Source organism: Macrosteles quadrilineatus, unplaced genomic scaffold (assembly GCF_028750875.1).
Source record: "Macrosteles quadrilineatus isolate MER2022 unplaced genomic scaffold, UCM_ALF_1.0 Scaffold_4__1_contigs__length_99947679, whole genome shotgun sequence".
NCBI lineage: Eukaryota > Metazoa > Arthropoda > Insecta > Hemiptera > Cicadellidae > Macrosteles > Macrosteles quadrilineatus.
Window position 1 is genome coordinate 18716172 of NW_026542597.1, and position 22167 is coordinate 18738338.

The following is a 22167-nucleotide window of genomic DNA, read 5'->3' on the forward strand; positions in this document are numbered from 1 at the left end:
GTCCAAGCTGTCGAATGCTTTTTCTATGTCCAAGAAGATACCGGTTGCTTGAGATTTATTTTCCCATATATCAGTTATTTTGTCACAAAGGGTTGCTAATGCAGTGTTGGTGGATTTACCATTCCGAAATCCATGCTGTGATTGAGAAATTTTATTATTATTTTCTAGGAAGTTCATCAATTGGGTATGTATGCTTTTTTCTATGTATTTAGACAGTGTTGGAAGGATAGATATTGGTCTATAGTTTGATATATTTGTTTTCTCTCCTTTCTTGAATTTTGGATAGACTAAGGCTATTTTGGCTAGGTCTGGTACTGTTGCTTGTCTAATTGATGCATTTATTACATTTAAAAGTGGTTCAACTATCTGATTTTTGCAATGCTTTACCATTTTGTTTGTTATCTCATCTATCCCTGAGGAATTTTTAGGGGGTAGCTTAGATATCATTTGTTCAAGCTCTTTCTTGGTTATGGTTTTGAATTCTGATAGAGAGTCTGGTTTGGGTAGTGTCATGTCCGGTAGGTTGTCAAAATCAGTATTTAGGGTCTCTGTAGGTTTTTTCTTGCCAAGAGTGATGAAGTGAGTGTTGAATAATTTACATATCTTGGTAGGGTCGCTGATAAGTTGGTCTTCATCTATTAATTTTATCCCTTCGTTTTGTTTTTTATTGGGATTCCTTTCTCTATTTATGGCTGTCCAAAGTTCTTTATTTTTATTGGGGGCATTCTTTATTTTCTCAATTATTGAGTTACTTTTTTGAAATTTAATTTCCAAGTCATAGTATCTTTTCAGCCTTTTGTGTAGTTCCTTGTCTTCATCTTTATTCGTCAATAAATATTTTTGTTCTGCCTGACGTAAAGTAGATCTCAATTTTACAAGCTTGTCATTCCAAAAAATTTTTTTATTTTTTTTGTTATTATAGGCTCTGTAGGTTTTGGGCATGATTTCTTCTATTTTTCCTTGGATAGTTTTCACTAGGTAGTTATATTTTTTATTCACATCCAGAGTTGTATATATGTATGACCAGTCTTGATTTCCAAGTGATACTTTTAGCTCATCCAATTTTGAAGTTGTTATTTTTCTGGTTAGTCTTTTGATGGGGGGGTTAGTTTTCATCTTAACTGCTTCCACTATACACTTTAAAGCCTGATGGTCAGAAATTGAGTTCCAGATAGATGATACTTTAAGTTTTGATAGGTTAACATTTGTACAGCACCAATCAATACATGTCTCAGATGTGGACGTTATTCTGGTAGGTTCAACCTCAATAGGTTTCAGGTTATGTTCCGTTAGTATATTTAAGAATTCTATTGTGTCAGGGTTTGTTTTTTTGAGGTAGTCAATGTTTATAGGGCTTTGGGCTGTCTGGGTGCAATAGTTACAGAAAATAATGCCCAACTAAATTAATTTAGTAGTAAGCCTACAGTTCCTATGAGGTTCCTTTTGCCCCCCAATAGTAGTACAAATGGGAATTAGAGGACTTCAGTTTTACTTGGAAAAATGTTGTCAACCTGCATCTCAGCGAGTCAGTATAGAAGATATGGTTCAAGAATATAGGTAGGCCAGGCCTAGCTAGGTATTTGCTATTTGATGGGAACAATTTTTAGGCTTGTGTTGGGCTTAAAGTGATAAGTTTTAAGCGTGACACAATCACTAAAAAAGGCTGCACTTTACTTTACGTCCTACCCTCTTGGAATGAACATATCGATCGATATATCGAATGATTTTTAATATCGGCCTCCTTTAAAATTAAGTTATAAGTTAAATCAGCTTTAATTATGATTATACCAAGTTAGTTTATCATAGGATAGAAAAACCAAACAAAAACCAAACTTAAATAATAGCCCCATTCTAGATACTAAATGTAAGTTAGGCTAGTTAAAATCTCCCAGGAGTAGGCTACATTAATGTCAAAATATTTAAAAATCAAAAGTGAGAATTTCCAAAAAAGGTGTTTTTTGATGCATTTATAGATAACTTAGTGAGTGTGGTTTAGATCGTTTCTGACACATCTAAAATCTACCTGATTTTCACCTTGTATTCTAACTTTCATATAGGCCTAGGCCTATTTGTTACGGACGTCACATTTAGGAGTATCAGGTAGCCTACTAATCCTTGATCTTGCATCCATTTGACAAATTTTTCAGGATTACATAAAATACTCGATAATTCATGGTGAAGTTCTTTAAAAATGACTTACTGTAAGTTTATATAAACAAAAACAATGAAATAAACAAAAATGTAAATAACTTATTAAAACAAAGACAATGCAATAATCTATAGAATACTGCAATCGAAATAGTGAGTAGGTAATCGTAATATCGATTAATCGCTATCGAATAATTGATATATCGATTGATACTTTCATTCGAATGAGTGTAGGACGTAAAGTAAAGTGCAGCCCTAAATCTAAACACTGTAGGTATCTATTCAAAACCCATTAATCTAAACTGTCATTGTGCTTTTGGTAATTTGTTTCTAGCTAAAGAAGATAGTTGGGGTACAGTTTCTTAACTGTGCTACGCTAATATCGATTGAAACTATCAATTGAAAATATTGATTAATACTTAGGCCTAATTGATATTTTCAACATTTCATGTATAAAATTAAACTGTCATAACCTAACATATCTAACCAAACTTGCTTATAATAAAAAAAATCTAATGAAGGCTTACTTATTGAATCAATATTAGCCTAGCCCAGTTAAGAAACTGTAACCGATAGGTTGATCAGAAAAATAAACTGTTATTTATTTATTTAGGATCCTTAATTATTAATCTTCCTAAACTATCTTGTTGTAATCTGATGCGTGTAGTTTGTTTAATATATAGTTAATCTAATAATGACATTTAAGTTAGAAAATTACAGTTATGTAGTATATATTAATTTACCCTGTTTTTTAAATAATATCAATGCGTCGTGTACTTTTTGTCTATAAACAGTATATAGTCTACCATTGACAAAGGCTATTCTGTATAGCTTAACTGTTAATTTACATAAACTTTTTTCTGTCTCAGAAATTGGTACCAGTTGCCCTTCGATCAAGAGTTAGTTATTGTAGTAGATGGAAATTCCTGTATACGCCATTTGTACGGAGATCTAGAATGGATTGGAGGTGGTCAGCTGAAACAATATGGAGAAAAGGCACAATTTTTCGTCAACCAGTTTGCCAGATTGGGAGTGCGGCTTGTATTCTTTTTTGATGGACCAACTGTAGAACAAAAGCGAAAAACTTGGATTGAAAGACGACTTAGTAAACTGGGTTCAATGTATCATGTACTCGATGCCATAGAAGAAGGGGTTCCATCAAGTCAAATTGATAGGAGGGCACATTTCCATTTGCCACCAGGGATGGGACAGCTGTCCCGAGTTATTTTTGAGACGATATGTGGATGTGAGGTAGGCCAATGCATTAAGTACTATATCTAGTTCTCCATGTTTTTTTTTAGTTTAATAGTCTACCATATCCTAAAGAAAGTTTTTAATCAATGTAAAGTTCAGTTTATGTACTTTTTGATGAACATGTTTGAACTTTTTACATAACTAATTATCATAAACTGCAACTACTAAGCAGTTTATGATAATGATGATGATGAGGGATAGTTTATGATAGCGAATAATACAGATTAGAAAAACATTTCTACAAAATTTTAGAGAAAATTAAAACCACAGTTTTCGTTAATGTGTAGGCTACCGATATTCTTTAGTTAATGTTGCATATAATCATAGTAACATAATTATAAAAATTCAATTTAAATAATAAAATAAAAACTTACAACCGGATGCAAAAGAAAAAAGCTGATTATTGTCTTGAATGTTAGCAAATTAAATCCTCATGAAGCCCCATGGTGGTCAAAACCGAAGCCAGTATAGATTTAAGCATACTGTCACAGGAAACATACTACTATAGAAACCCAGAATGCTAACCGCATGGTAAAGAGCGTTAAGTACTCGGAGAGCCCTTTGCCTGTCAATTCGTAGGCAGCGCCACCATTGTTGCTATCCTGGTGCAATATAACACTGGTGGCGCTGCCTACGAATTGACAGGCAAAGCTCTCTCCGAGTACTTAAGGCTCTTTACCATGCGGTTAGCATTCTGGGATATAGTAGTAGGTTTCCTGTGATATTGTACATCCAATATTTTCCTCGACAATCCAAGCATCTCTCGTTGCAGGTATTCATATCTCTAAACGAATGTGACGAGGAGATCGCTCACTATGCCAGGACAAAAAACGCTTTTGCCATTCTCGGCCAAGACACTGACTTTGTCGTACTAGACAAGAGGGAAGCGTGGTATTTATCAATGGAGAAACTACGATTGGACGATATGACTACATTGTTGTACGATCATAAAGCGTTGGCTCACTACCTGAAAATTCACGTCACCCAGTTGCCTGTATTGGCCACATTGATGGGAAACGATATCATAGACCACAAAGACATCAAGGTAAGGATAAAATAGGCCTAAATCAGTTAAATTTTGGATGAAATGTAATTTGTATAATTAATTATTTTGTTGCACTAGCAGGATCTTTTTATCTATTTCTCTTGTTGATTTTCTGAGTTAGTTCCTCTCTTGATCTGTCATGATCCTCACATCTTGTTTCAAGGTGTCGTTACAAAATTAATATCCTAGGAACTTTAGATAGGCCTAGGATGATTGACTATTGGATACTATCCAATAACTTAGTGTATAATATTCAAAGGAAGGATGTATGCATACATATAGGAATTAGGAATGTAGACTAAGATATTTAGATTGCCAACAATACAGGTCTATGATATACTATGTGATCTTGTACTCTAAATAAAATAATTTGTTGGCGTTAAAAGGCTGCTTCGACTTTTTTTATTTGAATCTTTAATCTTTACTAAAGATGCAGCTCAGACTTTTAGATAGAAGAGATTTTCATTACCTACTGCAAGTCTAGGGAATAAAAAGGTGACATATGTGACTAGTGGATAAACATACTCATGGTTAGAAACTGTTGAATAAACAAAGAATATTTGAAACTAGATTTAACAAGGGATGCAATGTAAAAATACCAACTAAAAACACTAGGCCTATTATTTTGTCTAAATGTCTACTGTTCAAAATCTAATATAAATAAGCAAACTGTCCTAAAATATGTACCTAATACAAAAATGTAATGATTGCTTGTAATAGGCCTACACGTTTAATAATCTATAATCATTAGAACATTTCTGTGGTACCATATTTTACAAACCCTTGAACATTGCAAGTCGTCAAATCTCTTTGAAAGTTTGACCGAGGGTATTAAAATCTTGAGCATTTTCATACCTGGTAATGAAAGCATCCCAACTATTTAAACAACCCACGTTTCTTGCTTTGTTAACAGGCTTTTCACATTCGTATGTTGCATCAGAGATTCCCAAGCGAACGGATTGATTTCAAAGTCCTCGTGCCAAACTTGGCAATGTACATCCGCAAGTTGCCAATAGGACGTGATCGTCTTTATAACAAAACGTACGAGTTGTCAACTCATTTGTTCGGAACTCCAGATAATGCTGAGCAAGTTTGGACGAGCATTCAAAGCTACGATGCTGTGTTAACATCAGGTATTGTAATTTGTATTATTTGTAATCTTAAAATAATGATGTGCACAACTATGGTTAGCGTACCGGTAGTTCATTTCAGAACACAAATTTTAAATTAGAACAAAGACATTCATAGTGTTCCCATTCTTACTCAACTTCATGTTTCCAGAGAGCGATATACATAGTGGCCCATACAAAGGACACTGGGGCCGGGTGTTGGCTGTGGCTCGCAGACGACATAAGCGTAATGAAGCTCCCAGCATGGTGTACGCTATCATGTGCGGCTTACCCTTTGAGAGTTCCACTTCAATCGAAGACTTCAGGAAAACCGACCTTCCTTGTTTCGCTAAGGTAAGTTTTTTTTACCATAGGCCTGTTATGGGCTAATATTTCAAATAAAATTTATGTCAGGAATCGTTGAACTTAGGTGCTTAAATTTTGGTAGGTGTTCTTGTTTCAAATCTTAAAAAAATATACATAGTAATATTTTGAATATTCGGGATCCCAAACCTTTTCTGAAAGGGAACAGACATCCTATAGGCTATAATTTTTGTTACGGACTTGAAGTGGATATTCCTGATGATTCTGATGATTGATTGGTGCTCGAAGCGGCTGGTTCACTCTACTTTGTCGCATCTTCCATTCTTCTGCGACGAGATGTTCTGCACTGGGGAAAAAAATATTAAAAGTGCAGTCGTCACCGTTTGCCGGGATAGCTCAGCCTACAATGGCTGGGTAAAGTTCCAGGGTCTGCGATAAGGTCAGGGAAACCACTAGGCCAAAAGCCGGGTCTAACCGGTATAGGACTGGCTCATACACGGGCACTGTGAACAAGTCAAAAACAAGTCACCAAAACAAACGTGCAATAATCACTACCAGGCCTACGCCGATTCTCCACACTCCTAGGGGGTCGTTGCTGACTACGCAACTCGGGCTTCGTCCTAACTATCCAATAGTTAAGCCCAGAGTGCCTAAAACACGGTGAGTTACACGACGACTTGCCAATAAAAACCACAACGCGAGTTATCACCAGGCGGGGTCTACTAGGCCACTAAACTGCAATACACAACTCTAATGCCCAAGCTAAGAATCAAACAGTTCACTCAATAATCGTACCACATAATAATATACAAGTACACTATAGGTAGAGTGACTACACCACTAGTAGCTGGTCTCAATAAATACCAAGCCAAACAAGCAAAACTAAATGGCAATTGCACTATTAAAATATTGATCTACTTAGTAGCAGATAAATAAATATTAAATACGTTCCAAACACTAGATAAATATATTATCTGATAGCCGGTACTCCGCTATCCAAGCTACCAAGCTAACGTGTTGGATTACTAAGCAAGCTGTTCAGGTTAAATTAAAATAATTAAATGATTAATCAATACCAACCCTACTGCTACTACCAACTTTATGTTACTTAGCTGGGCTTCTGTTAATAGGCTAATAATATTAGCTACTAGCCTACTGGCCTCGTGCTTCCAACTACGCACGCTAAATCGTGCAGCCTAGGTTTGTCGGGCCTCAGAGTTATTAGTAATATAACTAACTCTAGGTACAACGCAAAATAATATCTACTACAGTCAATTAAATTATATTATTTGCGCTCTAGCACCTGCCCAGAACCGTCAGGAATACACTTTAATATTATTCCTGACTAATATAAATCCTAACTATCGTCAGGCTTTGACTAGCACGGTTACAACTCAACCAATGAAATCAGAGATGAATGTTTTAGTAACAACTATCAGCTCTTAAACCAAAATGTAAGGAACGTCGTCCACTCACCAATAGTGGGTCTGTACCCAACTTACACCAACACTCGGCGCGATCACACCACCAGCATACTCCGACACCACTGTCGCGTACACAACTGGACGTCTCACTAGACACACGCTCGCTCTTCACTGCACGGGATCCACGACTAGAATGTCCGTTCTCGGCTGTCCGGTAATTCCAGGATACCCAAGCTTATCCGAACTGATAAGCCGGGTCAAAGGGCGCTGGCCAGGTTCGCCGCCGCCGCTTGCTTACTTCAACAACCATGGCGCGGCCAAATAGCAAAAATATACCCCCCTAGGGAAAATAGCTCGTTACACCCCCCACTTACATCGGGATGAAAAAAAAGAAAACGGCCAAAAGAAAAAAAAATCTTTGAACTCCGGCCAAAACAAAATACTCCGGCTCTTAACCCAATGATTCCTCTTTTACCACGGGTCTCAAACTCAAAACAAAGAAAAACTCTTCTACTAGCCACTACCAGCCAACATGGTACTGAAAGATTTGGCATCAGGAACCAGACGGGGATTTCCATTGCAAGGGCCTTCGGGGTCTTCGTCACCAATTTTGACACTGTCTATGCGGCCACCTTGACCAGAACAGTCATCACCCACGCCCATTCTTATCACCTCCGTCACGACCGTCACAAGTCCGAGATCTCGTATGACATCCATACCCAAAATCATATCAGTGGTAAGAGTGGGAACGTATAAGGCGTCTCCAACCCACCGTCTCCCCGCAGCTTCACCTGCCAATCGGAATGAATACTCGGCTCTAGACCGTGACCCATCTGCCATCCTTAGAGGAGAGGGTTTCTTAAAAGGTTCTACCCCCTGACATTGAAGATGTTCGGCGACTCCTCGCCCAACCAAGTTGACGACGGACCCAGTGTCCAGTAACGCCACGAAAACGCTGCCCATCAGCACAACTTCAACAAAGGGCCTTATCTCTGAAATCAGCCGGTCCTCGTCTACTCCACCAACCAGGCTGATTAGTTTTCCGAGCCACACGGACCACTATTCTGAGGTCGTTCGTTTTGGGTGGCCTTGCCCAGTTGACCTCCTGATGCCTGAGCTGGCCTGTCGTTTCCCGCACGACATCCACACTGATTCACCGTCATGCCGGGTTTGCCACATCCATAACAGGTGACGGTCCTCGGCTTGCCACATTCTTTGGCAAAGTGACCAGTCTCCTGGCACCTAAAGCACCGTACACCATCAGCATCTTTCCTTGTCATTGCGGGCCTTCGTACACGAGTCTCGATCGAGTATGAACTAACCCGCTGCCCAACTGACTTGGCTTCAGGAGACGGTCTCTCAAAACTACCTCTTTCGAACGTGACAGTCTCAAGATTCTTTTCAGCTTTCTTCCTGGGAACGTAGGCGGTTTCCAAAACCAGCGCTACATTCGGTGAAGGAGGAGGTCGGAAGGCCGCCTTCTCTCGCAGATAGGCCTCATAGTCTTCAGCCAACTCCACCATCTCGGCCAGGTTGCTGAAATCACGCCGGCGTACCATCAGCTTGTACTCGGGACGCATATTGCTGTAGATTAAGTCTAATCTACCATGCTCCGACAACGTACCGCTACGCCTAAGCAAGGTACTTATGGCAATAACGTAGTCCCGGAAGTGCTCGCCTTCACCCTGTGTCCTTTTTCGGATCTCCTCATCCAAATTCCTCTGATAACCAGGTGGAAGGAACTGGATCTCAAATTGATGCCGAAAAGCGTCGAATGAATACAGGAGCTCCTTGCAATTCCTGTACCATAGAAGCGCTGAGCCTTGCAACAGCTCCGGCAGCGCTCTGAGCAGGTCCTCTGATGTTATAGAGTACGAGACCATCAGCTCTTCAAGGCGCTCCAGGAACGACACAGGGTCTCGTCGGCCATCAAACCTTAAACCCCACTTCCGTACCGTGTTGCATACTTTGGAGCAATCCTTTGGCTCCACCCTGCTGGCCTCATTTGAGAGCATATCCGAGCCTCGAGGCAGCTCCAAGCTAGAAGGCCGGGCTGGTCTCTCAGAACTATCATTGGGCCGCTGCCATCCCTCGGGTCTACTAGGTAACCCAAAGGTAGGTATTGGAGCAGCCACAACAGGGGACGTAGGGTTGGCGGGTCTTTCGAACCCATAGCCGACCCCATTACTCGGCGAGCCTCTCGCCTGTCGCACCACCGATGCCAGATGTTCTCTAAGAGTCCGGGTATCAGTCTCCAAAGACAACCCAAGGATCTCTTTAACCACCTCTAACTCCCTGCTAAGTCCCACTATCTCCGCTTGATTCGATTCCGCATTACCCATTACCTGAGGTACGGTTCTCAGGGGGTCAGGAAGCTCCACAGTTGTAGTAGCCGGCGGTACATATGTCGGTGCAGCAGCCCCAGCCGTACACAGCCTATCATCGCTGTACCGACGGGCATTCCGCTGCTTCCAAAACGATGAAAATCTCTGCCGTAATTCAGCAGAAGTCCCAGTGGTCACCAAACCATACTGGTCCATCGTTCTCATGAGCTCCCCTTTCGAGAGGTCATAGATCCAACCCACGCGACCGTCCCGGGGCTGCGACCCCAAGGACATAGTCGCTGGCGCGGAATAAGTCAGAGACGTTGTTACCGTCGTACCCACGACCGATGAAATAGTCGGCCAAACAGGCGAAGACGCAGGCCACAATGACGACGTCGTCATCACCGACAGTTCGGAGCTAACCCCAGAACTAGTTGTAACAATAGCAGACGTGATAGGCGTACCGCCTAGCACAGACGTCGTACTCGTAGTCACAACCATATTTAAAATCCAAATACCACGACTAATCCGCAAAAATAAGAGCGAAACCAATTAAAATCTATTTAACACCGTACTATTAAATCAAACCAATTATAGGTGTGAAAGTCAAACCACAAATGCACAGTAAGGGTTCTCACTCAAATAATATTCAATGATAAAGCTCAATTAATTAGCAAAATAATAAATCAAACCAATTATGGGTGTGAAAGTCAAACCACAAATACACAATAAGGGTTCTCACTCAAATAATATTCAATGATAAAGCTCAATTAATTAGCAAAATTTAAATTACTAACTAATATCTATGTATACAACCACTAAATAAATTAGGGTTCACAACACACCACGCTGTAACAGAAATCAGGTTAGGCCTACCCAACCGACTATAAAATCACAGCAGGTCTGCCTAAAACTCTGCTCAACAGCTCAGGTCCGCAGCCAATCTGCTCAAGTCCGCAGCAAATCTGCACAAATAAAATTATTTTGTTCGGGCGCCGTTAATACGTCAGCAACTCAGCACCACTGCCAACCTCAGTCCCTGTTCGCAGGCGCCATCTTGCGACGATGTTTTCTGCACTGGGAAAATAATATTAAAAGTGCAGTCGTCACCGTTTGCCGGGATAGCTCAGCCTACAATGGCTGGGTAAAGTTCCAGGGTCTGCGATAAGGTCAGGGAAACCACTAGGCCAAAAGCCGGGTCTAACCGGTATAGGACTGGCTCATACACGGGCACTGTGAACAAGTCAAAAACAAGTCACCAAAACAAACGTGCAATAATCACTACCAGGCCTACGCCGATTCTCCACACTCCTAGGGGGTCGTTGCTGACTACGCAACTCGGGCTTCGTCCTAACTATCCAATAGTTAAGCCCAGAGTGCCTAAAACACGGTGAGTTACACGACGACTTGCCAATAAAAACCACAACGCGAGTTATCACCAGGCGGGGTCTACTAGGCCACTAAACTGCAATACACAACTCTAATGCCCAAGCTAAGAATCAAACAGTTCACTCAATAATCGTACCACATAATAATATACAAGTACACTATAGGTAGAGTGACTACACCACTAGTAGCTGGTCTCAATAAATACCAAGCCAAACAAGCAAAACTAAATGGCAATTGCACTATTAAAATATTGATCTACTTAGTAGCAGATAAATAAATATTAAATACGTTCCAAACACTAGATAAATATATTATCTGATAGCCGGTACTCCGCTATCCAAGCTACCAAGCTAACGTGTTGGATTACTAAGCAAGCTGTTCAGGTTAAATTAAAATAATTAAATGATTAATCAATACCAACCCTACTGCTACTACCAACTTTATGTTACTTAGCTGGGCTTCTGTTAATAGGCTAATAATATTAGCTACTAGCCTACTGGCCTCGTGCTTCCAACTACGCACGCTAAATCGTGCAGCCTAGGTTTGTCGGGCCTCAGAGTTATTAGTAATATAACTAACTCTAGGTACAACGCAAAATAATATCTACTACAGTCAATTAAATTATATTATTTGCGCTCTAGCACCTGCCCAGAACCGTCAGGAATACACTTTAATATTATTCCTGACTAATATAAATCCTAACTATCGTCAGGCTTTGACTAGCACGGTTACAACTCAACCAATGAAATCAGAGATGAATGTTTTAGTAACAACTATCAGCTCTTAAACCAAAATGTAAGGAACGTCGTCCACTCACCAATAGTGGGTCTGTACCCAACTTACACCAACACTCGGCGCGATCACACCACCAGCATACTCCGACACCACTGTCGCGTACACAACTGGACGTCTCACTAGACACACGCTCGCTCTTCACTGCACGGGATCCACGACTAGAATGTCCGTTCTCGGCTGTCCGGTAATTCCAGGATACCCAAGCTTATCCGAACTGATAAGCCGGGTCAAAGGGCGCTGGCCAGGTTCGCCGCCACCGCTTGCTTACTTCAACAACCATGGCGCGGCCAAATAGCAAAAATATACCCCCCTAGGGAAAATAGCTCGTTACACTTCAAGAGCAAAAAAGTGTTTGTTTCACACTCATAGTGTTGGGTTATGAGAAGTTGATTAACGGTTCCGAATGAATTAAAATATTTGAAACTATTTCATTGAAGGATCAGGTCTATTAGTGCTAAGATTATAACTGGAAGATAGTTAGTTTTAGGTATTAAAAGCAAACTAGCATTCTGTTTCTTTGTTTGTAAGTAATAAAAATACATTTTTAAATCAAACCAAAGATCAATTTATGCTTTAATACTTGAATACTTTAATACATTAATACTTTTCAATGAAATGGCGACCATACAAAGTAGGTATTTTAAGCCAAGTATGAATGGAGATGAGTGGCGCGATCTTGTAGTCTTTTTAGTGACTAAGGCCGACTTATTCCTTAGACACAGCTGTTAATTAATAGCCCATATAGCTAATGGCAACAAAGGGACCTACGGTTTATAGTGGAATCCGAACTACATTTTTGCCTTGGTATATACAAATTGGTCTAATTTTCAGGATAGGATACTGCCAAAAGGAGTCACTCAAAAAAGTTGGATTGCTAACCGTAATTAACATCTGCTGGAAGTAGACGTATGGGGGAGTTGATGACAAATCACAAGACAGGCGTTGACTATCGAACAAAAGGTTCAACTCTGAGCTGACAAAAAGGGAATTTATTACTCATGTCACAGAAGCCGGTCCTAAAACACTGAGAACATACAAGACTAAGAAAATTACTCATAAAAATTACAAGATAATGACTTTAAACACAAGCAAAAGTATGAAAATGCATATTTTTAATAAGGACCAAATGGGAAGAAAACATAATGGAGCAGTTATGTTGTTCCATAAGTTAGACTTGGTAAAAAAGTTTGTGTATTTTTGACATTAATCAATTTGCATCAGCACAATCCGTAGGTGGCTCATGTGAACTACGACGTTTCAATTTTAAAACTGGCGACAGCTTTATCACGGGATGGAATGTCTAGTTGTATCAATAGTCAAAGGTTACACTCTCATAGGTAATTTAGGTAGTTGTCTGTTAAAATTGGGCACAATATACAAGATGTTGGAGCTCTACGAGTTAAAGCTAAACTGTAGAAGACTAGAAACAATGGAATTTTATTTTCAGGCAACAGCAGTTATCCGACGGAGGATCTACGGTATCCTGCTACAAGAGAAGCCACTAGATCCGGGACAGACGTGTCATGTCGTCCCAGAATGGTGTATGGCGGGACCTGGTAGTCTAGACGAACCCCACTACGCCAAAGCTATACCTCCGAAATGTGAGTCAAGTCATATTTTATTTATATAGGCCTACTACTTAAGGATGTAGGCCTACAGTAAAAAAACCATAAGAAGACTTGTGCCCGGTGCAGGGCAATAGAGTAAAGGGCCAATTTTGGTGGAAAATAATGCCTTTCTAAAAACATCGGTTTTCCCCCCGAATCGTCGGCCACCTGATACTTACCCTCCTCACAACCTGTGGGCACGGCCAAACTTAGTCGATTATTGCCAGGTAAGTGGTTGAATATAATGAAGACCCAACATTTACTTCGAGGATAGTACAACTTTTTCACCCCATCCTCAAAGTGTCTTCTTAGGTGACTGTCCTACTTGCTTGAACCCTGTCTCACATCAGTGTGAGGATACAAAAGAATAATAAGGAAGTATACTGTAAAACACAGTACATTAAAAAAAACATTAAACATTTCAGAACATCAGGTATTATACCTTAAAAATTATACATTATCATCATACAAATGAATAGACAACTAGATACTGGATGTTTTAAATAAACTTATATGGTAGGAACATAACCAAATTAAATCTGTATTTTAAAAAGTTTTGTATATATTTTCTGATCCAAGCACTCTAACAATATTTTTTTTTTTAAATACATAAATACAAGGTATGACAATAAGTTAAAATCCTGTTATAAAAACTCTACTTTGTATAGTCTTATCATATTCTAAAATCACATTTTATTACATTATTACTTTTTGTCACATTAACAATTTCACTCCATTGGACTCTTCTATATTTTTATCATTAAATCATCATTAAATGTGCAACAAAACACTTGATTTGTAAGCCCTGATCTAGCAGGCTATTCATATTTCATAGAACTCCATTCACTAAAGTTTGCAACACTCATTCTTAAAAATGAGCTGCTTAATCACTTTTCAAAATGGCAGTCTCATTTTGCCAGCGCATAATCACAGTTTTCAAATTAAATATAACTGAGTATTTTTCACTGATGATTGGCGCTGGTCCTTTTGTGAGAACCAAGATTACGACCACGGTAGTGGTCTTGTCCATATTTAGACAAGTACTCAGATGCAGTGGGGTACATAATAGGGTTGCCGTACGACTCTGATGGAGATGAGGGTTGTGTCGGCGATGTTGCTTGACCTTTTATGTCGTAAGGGTGATTCTCACTTCCTACATAGTTTGGTCTCTGCGAAGACATGGCGCCTGGTCCGTTCGGACGGGAAGTACCGGCAGGACGAGGGGCAGAAATAGGCCTCGGTTTCATATTTTCAACGCCTGGCCCTGATAGAGGAGTTAGGTTGACAGTCTCGTAATCGTCCTTGGCGCCAGTTCCGGGCTGCCCTTTCAGAGATGAAACGCGGCCGGAGAACAATACGCTTCCACTCTCTGTCTCGTAGATGAAGTAGTAGAACGGGTGGTCGGCCGTGATGAACGCTGGGTCATTTCCGGACATTAGTGGGACTACTGAAGCACCTGAAGAAATCGTCATTTACACAAATTAGAAGAAGCCTATAAAATAAGCAAAAAACTTAATGAACCAATTTAAATTAACTTTGATTATCCAACAATCTAATAACAAGGAAAAAAAAAGATTGTAGGCCTAAAACATGTTAAATAACCATTAAATTATTAAAGGTTTACCCATAAACCGGCCACCTATTCACAGGAATGGTGTAATATGGCTTGTGGAATTTCTCATTTTGTAATGATAACAGAATATTTTTTTCCTACAGTCACCCAACAAAGTGGGCTTCCTTGCACTGATTATAGTATAGAAAGCTGCTAATTGCTGCATTGACTTACTTTGCCACACACTTTTTACTTTGTCGCACGTAATCCATGTATGCTTGGTTGGCAACACTTAAAGATACTACGACTACAATCAGCTGGTGTAGCGTTTCCCATTTTGTTCAAAATTTGGATTTAACGTTTGACTATTTATTAACTGTAGAAAAAATATAATGTGTAACACGAGAGCAAACTGCCTTTGCTGCACTTGAGAAACTTTCCACACTCGCCTACGGCTTGTGTGTAAACATTTCTCTGTGTGCAGCAAAGTGCCATTTCGCCCACTATTCACAACCAATGTAACAGGTTGAGATGTATGAACTTGTTGTATATTCCAGTTTAGTTGTTGGTGAATGGGTACAAGCAATCGTGTCTTAGTCTTACATGAAATGTGCTCTTGCACTCTTTCATGCCTTGTGCACTATATTACACTTTTATAGATCATTTAGCTCTATCAAACGCAATAATTTGAATTTTAGTTGAATTTTTAATTTCTTGCAAAGAGTTTTAATCCAAAATGTTACTCAATTTCCTGCACCCTGTTTACAGAGTGTAAACTGTCTAATAAAACACAATTGTCTCACCAGATGCTGCTGCAGCTTTTGTCCCTTTCTCGGAGACCTCAATTTTGGCCTTATGTACGACATCGGTTATTCTGGCCTGCTTGTTGTTGATCATAAATGGGATATTGGCCTGTTCAGAGAACAGTGTTCCTAGTCCCAACTGGAAAAAAATATACTCTTGTATACATTCATTTTAAAATATAAATGTTCATGTAAATGAATTGAACAGTTCAAGAATTCACCAGATCAGATGTTTTGGAGGAAACATCATCGATTCAGACTCCGGTACTACATACACCACCTTTTTCCTATCTCACTCATATTTTTCAAAACGCTAGTTATCTTTTATATATTATCTCTGGAAAAGATCAGTTAAAGTCTTCAACAGTAGAATTAATAGAAAAATACATTGAAATGTACAAGAAAATACAGTAGGTAGAAGAAAAGAGAATGGTCAACCACACAAGTGTTTTATTAATTTAGATTTTTTTCAACCTATTTTAAACTTTGTGACACTTTCAGATACTACACTGCAAAGTATAATTTTAGAAAAAAGTAAGCTTAAGCATTGCTCTAATTAGACTTATTCCAAAGATGACGAAGTTGCCCTCCCATTCAACCTTGATAACACAACTGCTAGCTAACTTAATTCTCTAAAAGATGAGTGCCTCGATAACAAAACCGTTTCCTTGATTCCCTTGGTTCACTATGTTCTACTGTATTATTTTACTAAAGTTTCTACGGAACTCAAAAAGCACTTATAAGTTGTAACAGATGAGTACCTTAGTCAGGATCATTTTGATATCAGCCCCAAATTCTGCGGTGAATCTTGGCAGTCTGAGGTGAACCTCTGTAGTTTTAGTCTTGTTGATGAGTGCTGGGAATGTAAGTTTGCTAACGTCTCTGGCAATCCTGCGCAGCCCATTTTTAGCAGCCGGAACTACGAGGACCATTGAGAATCTTTCGTCCTGAGGCAAACAACATGTTTTGGTACTAGTTACCAACCATTTAAAGTTCTGTTGCCTCTGTGTCAATTCTAAGAAAAGAAATCTAATAAATAAAATAATAATCACAAAAACGAGATTTGCAAAAATATTGGCCCTGACGTAAAGTTAGATTCAGCTGGGAAATCAATGTACTAAGTTAACACTAATAAAAAAACTCGCAAATCACAATAGTTCACTACATAAAATGTTGAAGTCTTAAAGGAAAATCCAGGGAATTTTACTACATGTAATAAAGTTAAACAATAGGAAAAAAAAATTAAATAATCTGTTTTAAAATTAACAGTTGTGCTTTACCACTAAAGATCTGTGCAGTTCTAAATCAGGTACCTAGTACGATTTTCAAAAAATACAAAATTATTGGTCAGCGTGGTTTCTAATCTAAGAAAACATTAAAACTTTGCAATTGCTAGCATTTATAAAGTGGTCCTTAAATGTGTTAAACAATTTTATGATATTTTTTAAAGGCTGCCAGAAAACAAACCTAGACCACAAAATAAGATTTGAAACAAGGAATACATTTGGGGCCTTCAGTAGATAAGTCTTGTTTCAACACGTTTAATCCAAACAAGACCCTGCTTGGCTGAAATAATTACAAGAAATAATGGCTGAATAATTTAGTATCCTATCCTTTCAGTTTCATGCTAACTTCTGGTGGTTAAGATTTTTTTTAAATTTGGACAACGGTCTGGTTTTGAGGTATCCAAACTAACGGTACGTCCAGAGTGCGCGCCGATTCAGATTTTTGGCGGCAGGAATGGCACATGCATTTAAATGGATGTGTCCATAGTGGCTTCCGGTTTCCGAGCCAGCGCGCAGGCACCTGCTTACCGGAATTAATTCTTCATTCTGGATTCAGATTTAAATTTTGCTCGTACGCATACTACTTAGTTGTATAAAATATACTATTTAGTTAAATAAATTATGTTTTATAGTAAAATATTTATTTTTTTTTATTCTTACTTTTAGAAATACCACCAAACGGTCTTCAGGATTTTTTTTGTTTATGTAGGTTACACCAGTTTCTAACAAAACGATGTCCAATTTTAATAATACGTTTCAATGGTTCCCACTCAACGCAATATAAAAAGAAGCTATATCATTTCTAGCTCTAGGGAAAGAGATATATAATATCATGAACACCATTTTTCACTGGCTGTAACTTCACAACAGTTTCAGACGCTATAATTTTACATGTTAATTTCTCATCCGACAATTCCATAAAAACGACTGACTTGTTTCTTTGCTACCGAGTCAGTACCGGTGGCGTATTTCCTGCTTCCACTGTGGCCACCAACAAAATATCTGACTCAGATTAACCAAGCGCCGAAAATCTGATTCTGAATCTGAATCGGCGTGCACTCTGGACGTACCGTAAAGCAAGTTTGCTGAAAACACTTTTTTCAAATCTAGAGGGTATTTAAGAATAGTGCATCTTAAGTAATATTGCCTATTATATTTTAACAATAAAAATAACTCGTAACTATACCGGAAACACAGTTGGATTACCTGGTAAGGGATCTGCACTACGTGGGAGTTTAAGTCTCTGTCAAATTTGTAATTGAGCTCCTCTGCTTTGTACATGATAGGAACTTTGTTGCAAGCCAAGTCAGGCTCAGAGTAGAAGCAGTCTTCGTTGGTGTCGCTCAACTTAAACTCCTCCTTCCACTTGGCGTCAAAGTACACAGTGTTGACCAGAACTGCCATCGTCTCGGGGTCAATCTTTCCTGTAATATTGGTGGTCAAGTTAAGCTTGAGGTATATTACATAGGAAAGTTCCTGATAGATGCTTCCTGTGCTATGATATAGAAGCTGCGATACTAGACAGGACACAGAATGACATGTCATGACATGACACGCCACGACACAACACTCGAAGAATATGATCACTATATCTATATCACTTATACTTTTTTGCGCAACCATGTCAAGTATAGGATCAAAAACATTTAAACTGCTCTCCTAAAAAGTTTGAAAAATCAAGATAGGTCAGTATGCATCTTCAGTGAGGACCTGTCTGTCGGAGAGCTTGATGACAGAGGTCCTGACCTAGCCTAACCTAACCTAACATAGCCTATCTATAATAGTGGTCGTCTCGGGTGGAAGTTGATGGGGGCAGTGAATTATTTGTGAGTGGCCCCTCAAATCATTTTGTTACATCTTCCTTATCCTCATTGAGTGTGTCTAAAAACTTGTTTTGAAATTTAGATTTTTGTGTACATTAAATAAGTTGGAGACAAGAGAAATTAGGAATAGATATATCGCTGAACAATCCATAGGGTTCAAAGGGTCTAAACAGATTTCGATTCCGTACAAAATAAAACACGTCATTTGAGTTTGAATGTTCATTAGACGTTAAACATTATTTATTTGCACATAACATTATTTTACGTGATAACATATAGAACAGTTGCATTGTCAAAATTAATTAAGCCTAGACTAGGAAAATGCAAAGTACAAGGTGATAGAAAAAAAACCTAGCCAAATAATGTTAATAGTTTAAGAATATGAAAAACAAAAAATTAACTCAAGGGATGGTTATAAAATTCTTCTATGTTATAACACACATTCTGCGTTCTTTATAAATGTATCCTTTTCTTTCTTTAGATTTAAGCTATACCTGCATCTACCACTGATGGTATTTTCCCCTCAGTTTGCGTATGGACCCAGCTGTTGATCTTGTTAGCGGCCACTTCCGGAGACTTGAAGTCCAAACTCTCGATTCCTGCCTTGTAGATATCAGAGATGGCTCTGATGTAGGTTGAGTTCATCGTAAGATCTTTGGAGTGGTAGACGTTTGTTGCAGAATCTACTTTCAATTGGCTTGTGTTCATTTTCTGTAACACATGTGTAAAAATCAGCTCAAATGAAAGCTGGCATTTCACTGAAGGTTCTTAGTCAAAAACATATAGTATGTAATTACTAATGCAGTTATGTGTAGTATGTAATTAGAACGGGTGATAATTGAAGTAATAATTTTGTAGTAATAATAATGTTTTTTGGTAGAGTAATACAGTAGATAAATGAATGACGATGCTTGGTGGCAAATCTGTTTGTACATACGTTGAATTTAAGAGCCAAACGAATTCAGAAAAGAAAAACCAAATTTAACTCCCATAAGAAATGTACAGGGAGGAAGTTGATCTTATGCATAACTCCAATTATACGTCAGATAAATGAACGCCGATGCTCGTCGGCAAATATTTGCGTGCATCCCTTTCATTTAAGACCAACATTATGAAATTCGTTCCGGTAGAAGAGCCAAAACCTACTCGGAAAAGAAAACCCAATAATTTTAATATATAGATTCTTTTGAGGACATCACTTCTTTTGAGATACAAAGTTTTACAACATGAAATGAAATGAACAATTCTTTATTTAACCAGGCAAAGTCAGCCTTAGGACAACATGCTTAGGAGGTATAGAATGAAACACTGGAAAAGGTGAGCGGGACATTAAACAAGGATAAACTAAACAGGAGAAGGCAAATCCTGGAAGAGGTTTAAGAGATAAGGGACCATCTGAGTGCCGTGGTGAGGAACAGTAGATGCTCTATTCTGGAGGAGTCGCAGGATTAAAAGTCAAGAGAATTTTAAATTACCTGCAGCACTACTGAGAGTGACTTCAACCACTGGCGGTTCTGCTCAGAGTTATGAGTCAGCCGGAGTGCGATCTTTAAATCATCCAGAGTTACACCATCCGAGGCCTCAAAAATCAAACCCATCAATGTCTTGACGCTTGCAGGGGAAATCACAAAGTTGCCTGTCACTTCCCTGCTGACTGCCTGAAAAAAACATTTTTTAACTCTCTCTTAACCTATGTTTTTAATTGATACATCAATTTTATTTTCAGTTGTGAATACAGTTCCATCCAAAATTATCTAATTACAATTCTAATTCAACTGGATTGGACTAAGTAAAAGCTTTTTCTGTGGTTGTACTATACCCCCGTCGCAGCAGACCTGTAGACTAAGTGAACTTCCTTTTTCCTGATTGGACTTTTTACTAAAATATTTCCTTAAACATATCAGGTTTATTCCACGTTTAATAACATGAGATTAATTAGAACCATCTACTAACACACAGTTAGTGGATATGTTATTTGTGGACAGTTTTTATATGTGGATTAAGGTTTGCTGCTACTGGGGTGGGAATAGTGCTTTTTGTAAAATGTTATTCAATATTGGGTTTTTTAACACTAACCTGTAATAAATCGCCATCAAAAAAATTGAATGCTGCTTTTGTAGTTCGTTCATTGGGACCAGATGGAGTTCCTGGTTGGCCATTTCCTAGGCGGTCCAAATCTGAGTCTGCTTCTGTAAATAAATTTAACTTTTAAACTGTATTTTTTTATTTACTTTGTTTGACAGCAGATTATGGCTTGTGGGGGACTTAATACATAATTAAAAAATGGCCCTATTTATTGCCCCCCCCCCCCCCCCCCCCAGTGGTTAGTGAAAATAATAGATTAGTAAGATGATTTTATTTTATAAGTTAGTACATTATTTTTTTATTCAAACTTTTTATTTAATTTGTTTTAAACAAATTATTACAACTTAAAAAGTAAATTAGTAAAATACACTTCAAAAATAAGAATAAGATTGTGCAATAGAAAGAAATCAAAATGAGAATAATTCATAGAACGACTCATAAGATACAGTGTGTAGAATTACATAATATATTTTCAATACACAAACTAGTATAATTATAGTTTGTTGGGAGGTCCCTGGGTGTTAGGAATAACCATCAATTTAAAATGGGGGGTTTCATGTCATTAAGTTAAGTTATACAGGGTGTCCCGTAACTCTCTGGACACTTGTATATAGCGTTATTCCTTAGGTCAAGACAAACAACACATTTCACCATAGGAACATGGGTCTGTGGTGTCTAGTTTACCGACTGTCGGCATTTATGTGTTTTTTACATAAACAATAATAACTCCTACACGGTTTGAGATACAGCTTTGATATTTTGCAAAAATGTTAACCTTATTAAGACCTATTATTGTTAGAAATTATACTAAAAAATCTTTAACCGTTTCAAAATGGCGGCCATTTAAAATATTTGATGCCAAATTTCACAAAAACCGTTAACTTTACAAAAAAAATTGCAAGACACAAAAAAGTTTGTGAATTTTATGTAGTTTTCAATGATACCTTATTTGTTAAGATTGGATAAATAATAACAGAGAAACGTGTTGTTTTCGTAATGTGTGACCACTTTTCTCCATTTAAACAATGCTAATACTCCTTTTACGTTGTTTAGCATTGTTTAAATGGAGAAAAGTGGTCATACATTACGAAAACAACCCGTTTCTCTGTTATTATTTATCCAATCTTAACAAATAAGGTATCATTGAAAACTACATAAAATTCACAAACTTTTTTGTGTCTTGCAATTTTTTTGTAAAG

General features: G+C 38.2%; 2 protein-coding genes across 5 annotated transcripts in view; one reads left to right on the forward strand and one right to left on the reverse strand.

Moving 5' to 3' along the window:
* The window catches only part of LOC128993532 (constitutive coactivator of peroxisome proliferator-activated receptor gamma-like), a 71002-nt gene that overhangs the window by 1408 nt on the left and 47427 nt on the right, over positions 1-22167 (forward strand). For 2 of the 4 annotated variants that reach the window (XM_054417504.1, XM_054417503.1), the window contains exons 2-7: positions 1458-1557; positions 3018-3399; positions 4175-4447; positions 5361-5580; positions 5729-5910; positions 13260-13413. In XM_054417504.1, the coding sequence (XP_054273479.1) occupies positions 1466-1557; positions 3018-3399; positions 4175-4447; positions 5361-5580; positions 5729-5910; positions 13260-13413 (1303 nt within the window). In that variant the 5' untranslated portion in view covers positions 1458-1465. Of the gene's footprint in view, positions 1-1352; positions 1558-3017; positions 3400-4174; positions 4448-5360; positions 5581-5728; positions 5911-13259; positions 13414-22167 lie in introns of all 4 variants that reach the window. The other 2 variants (XM_054417501.1, XM_054417502.1) reach the window with 1 other exon arrangement.
* Positions 13832-22167, reverse strand: part of LOC128993531 (uncharacterized) — a 35675-nt gene continuing 27339 nt past the window's right edge. The window contains exons 9-15 of the mRNA XM_054417500.1: positions 20960-21072; positions 20359-20541; positions 19378-19594; positions 18267-18484; positions 16536-16721; positions 15775-15913; positions 13832-14875 (exon numbers count right to left, since the gene is read on the reverse strand). Of these exons, the coding sequence (XP_054273475.1) occupies positions 14382-14875; positions 15775-15913; positions 16536-16721; positions 18267-18484; positions 19378-19594; positions 20359-20541; positions 20960-21072 (1550 nt within the window). The 3' untranslated portion in view covers positions 13832-14381. The remainder of the gene's footprint in view (positions 14876-15774; positions 15914-16535; positions 16722-18266; positions 18485-19377; positions 19595-20358; positions 20542-20959; positions 21073-22167) is intronic.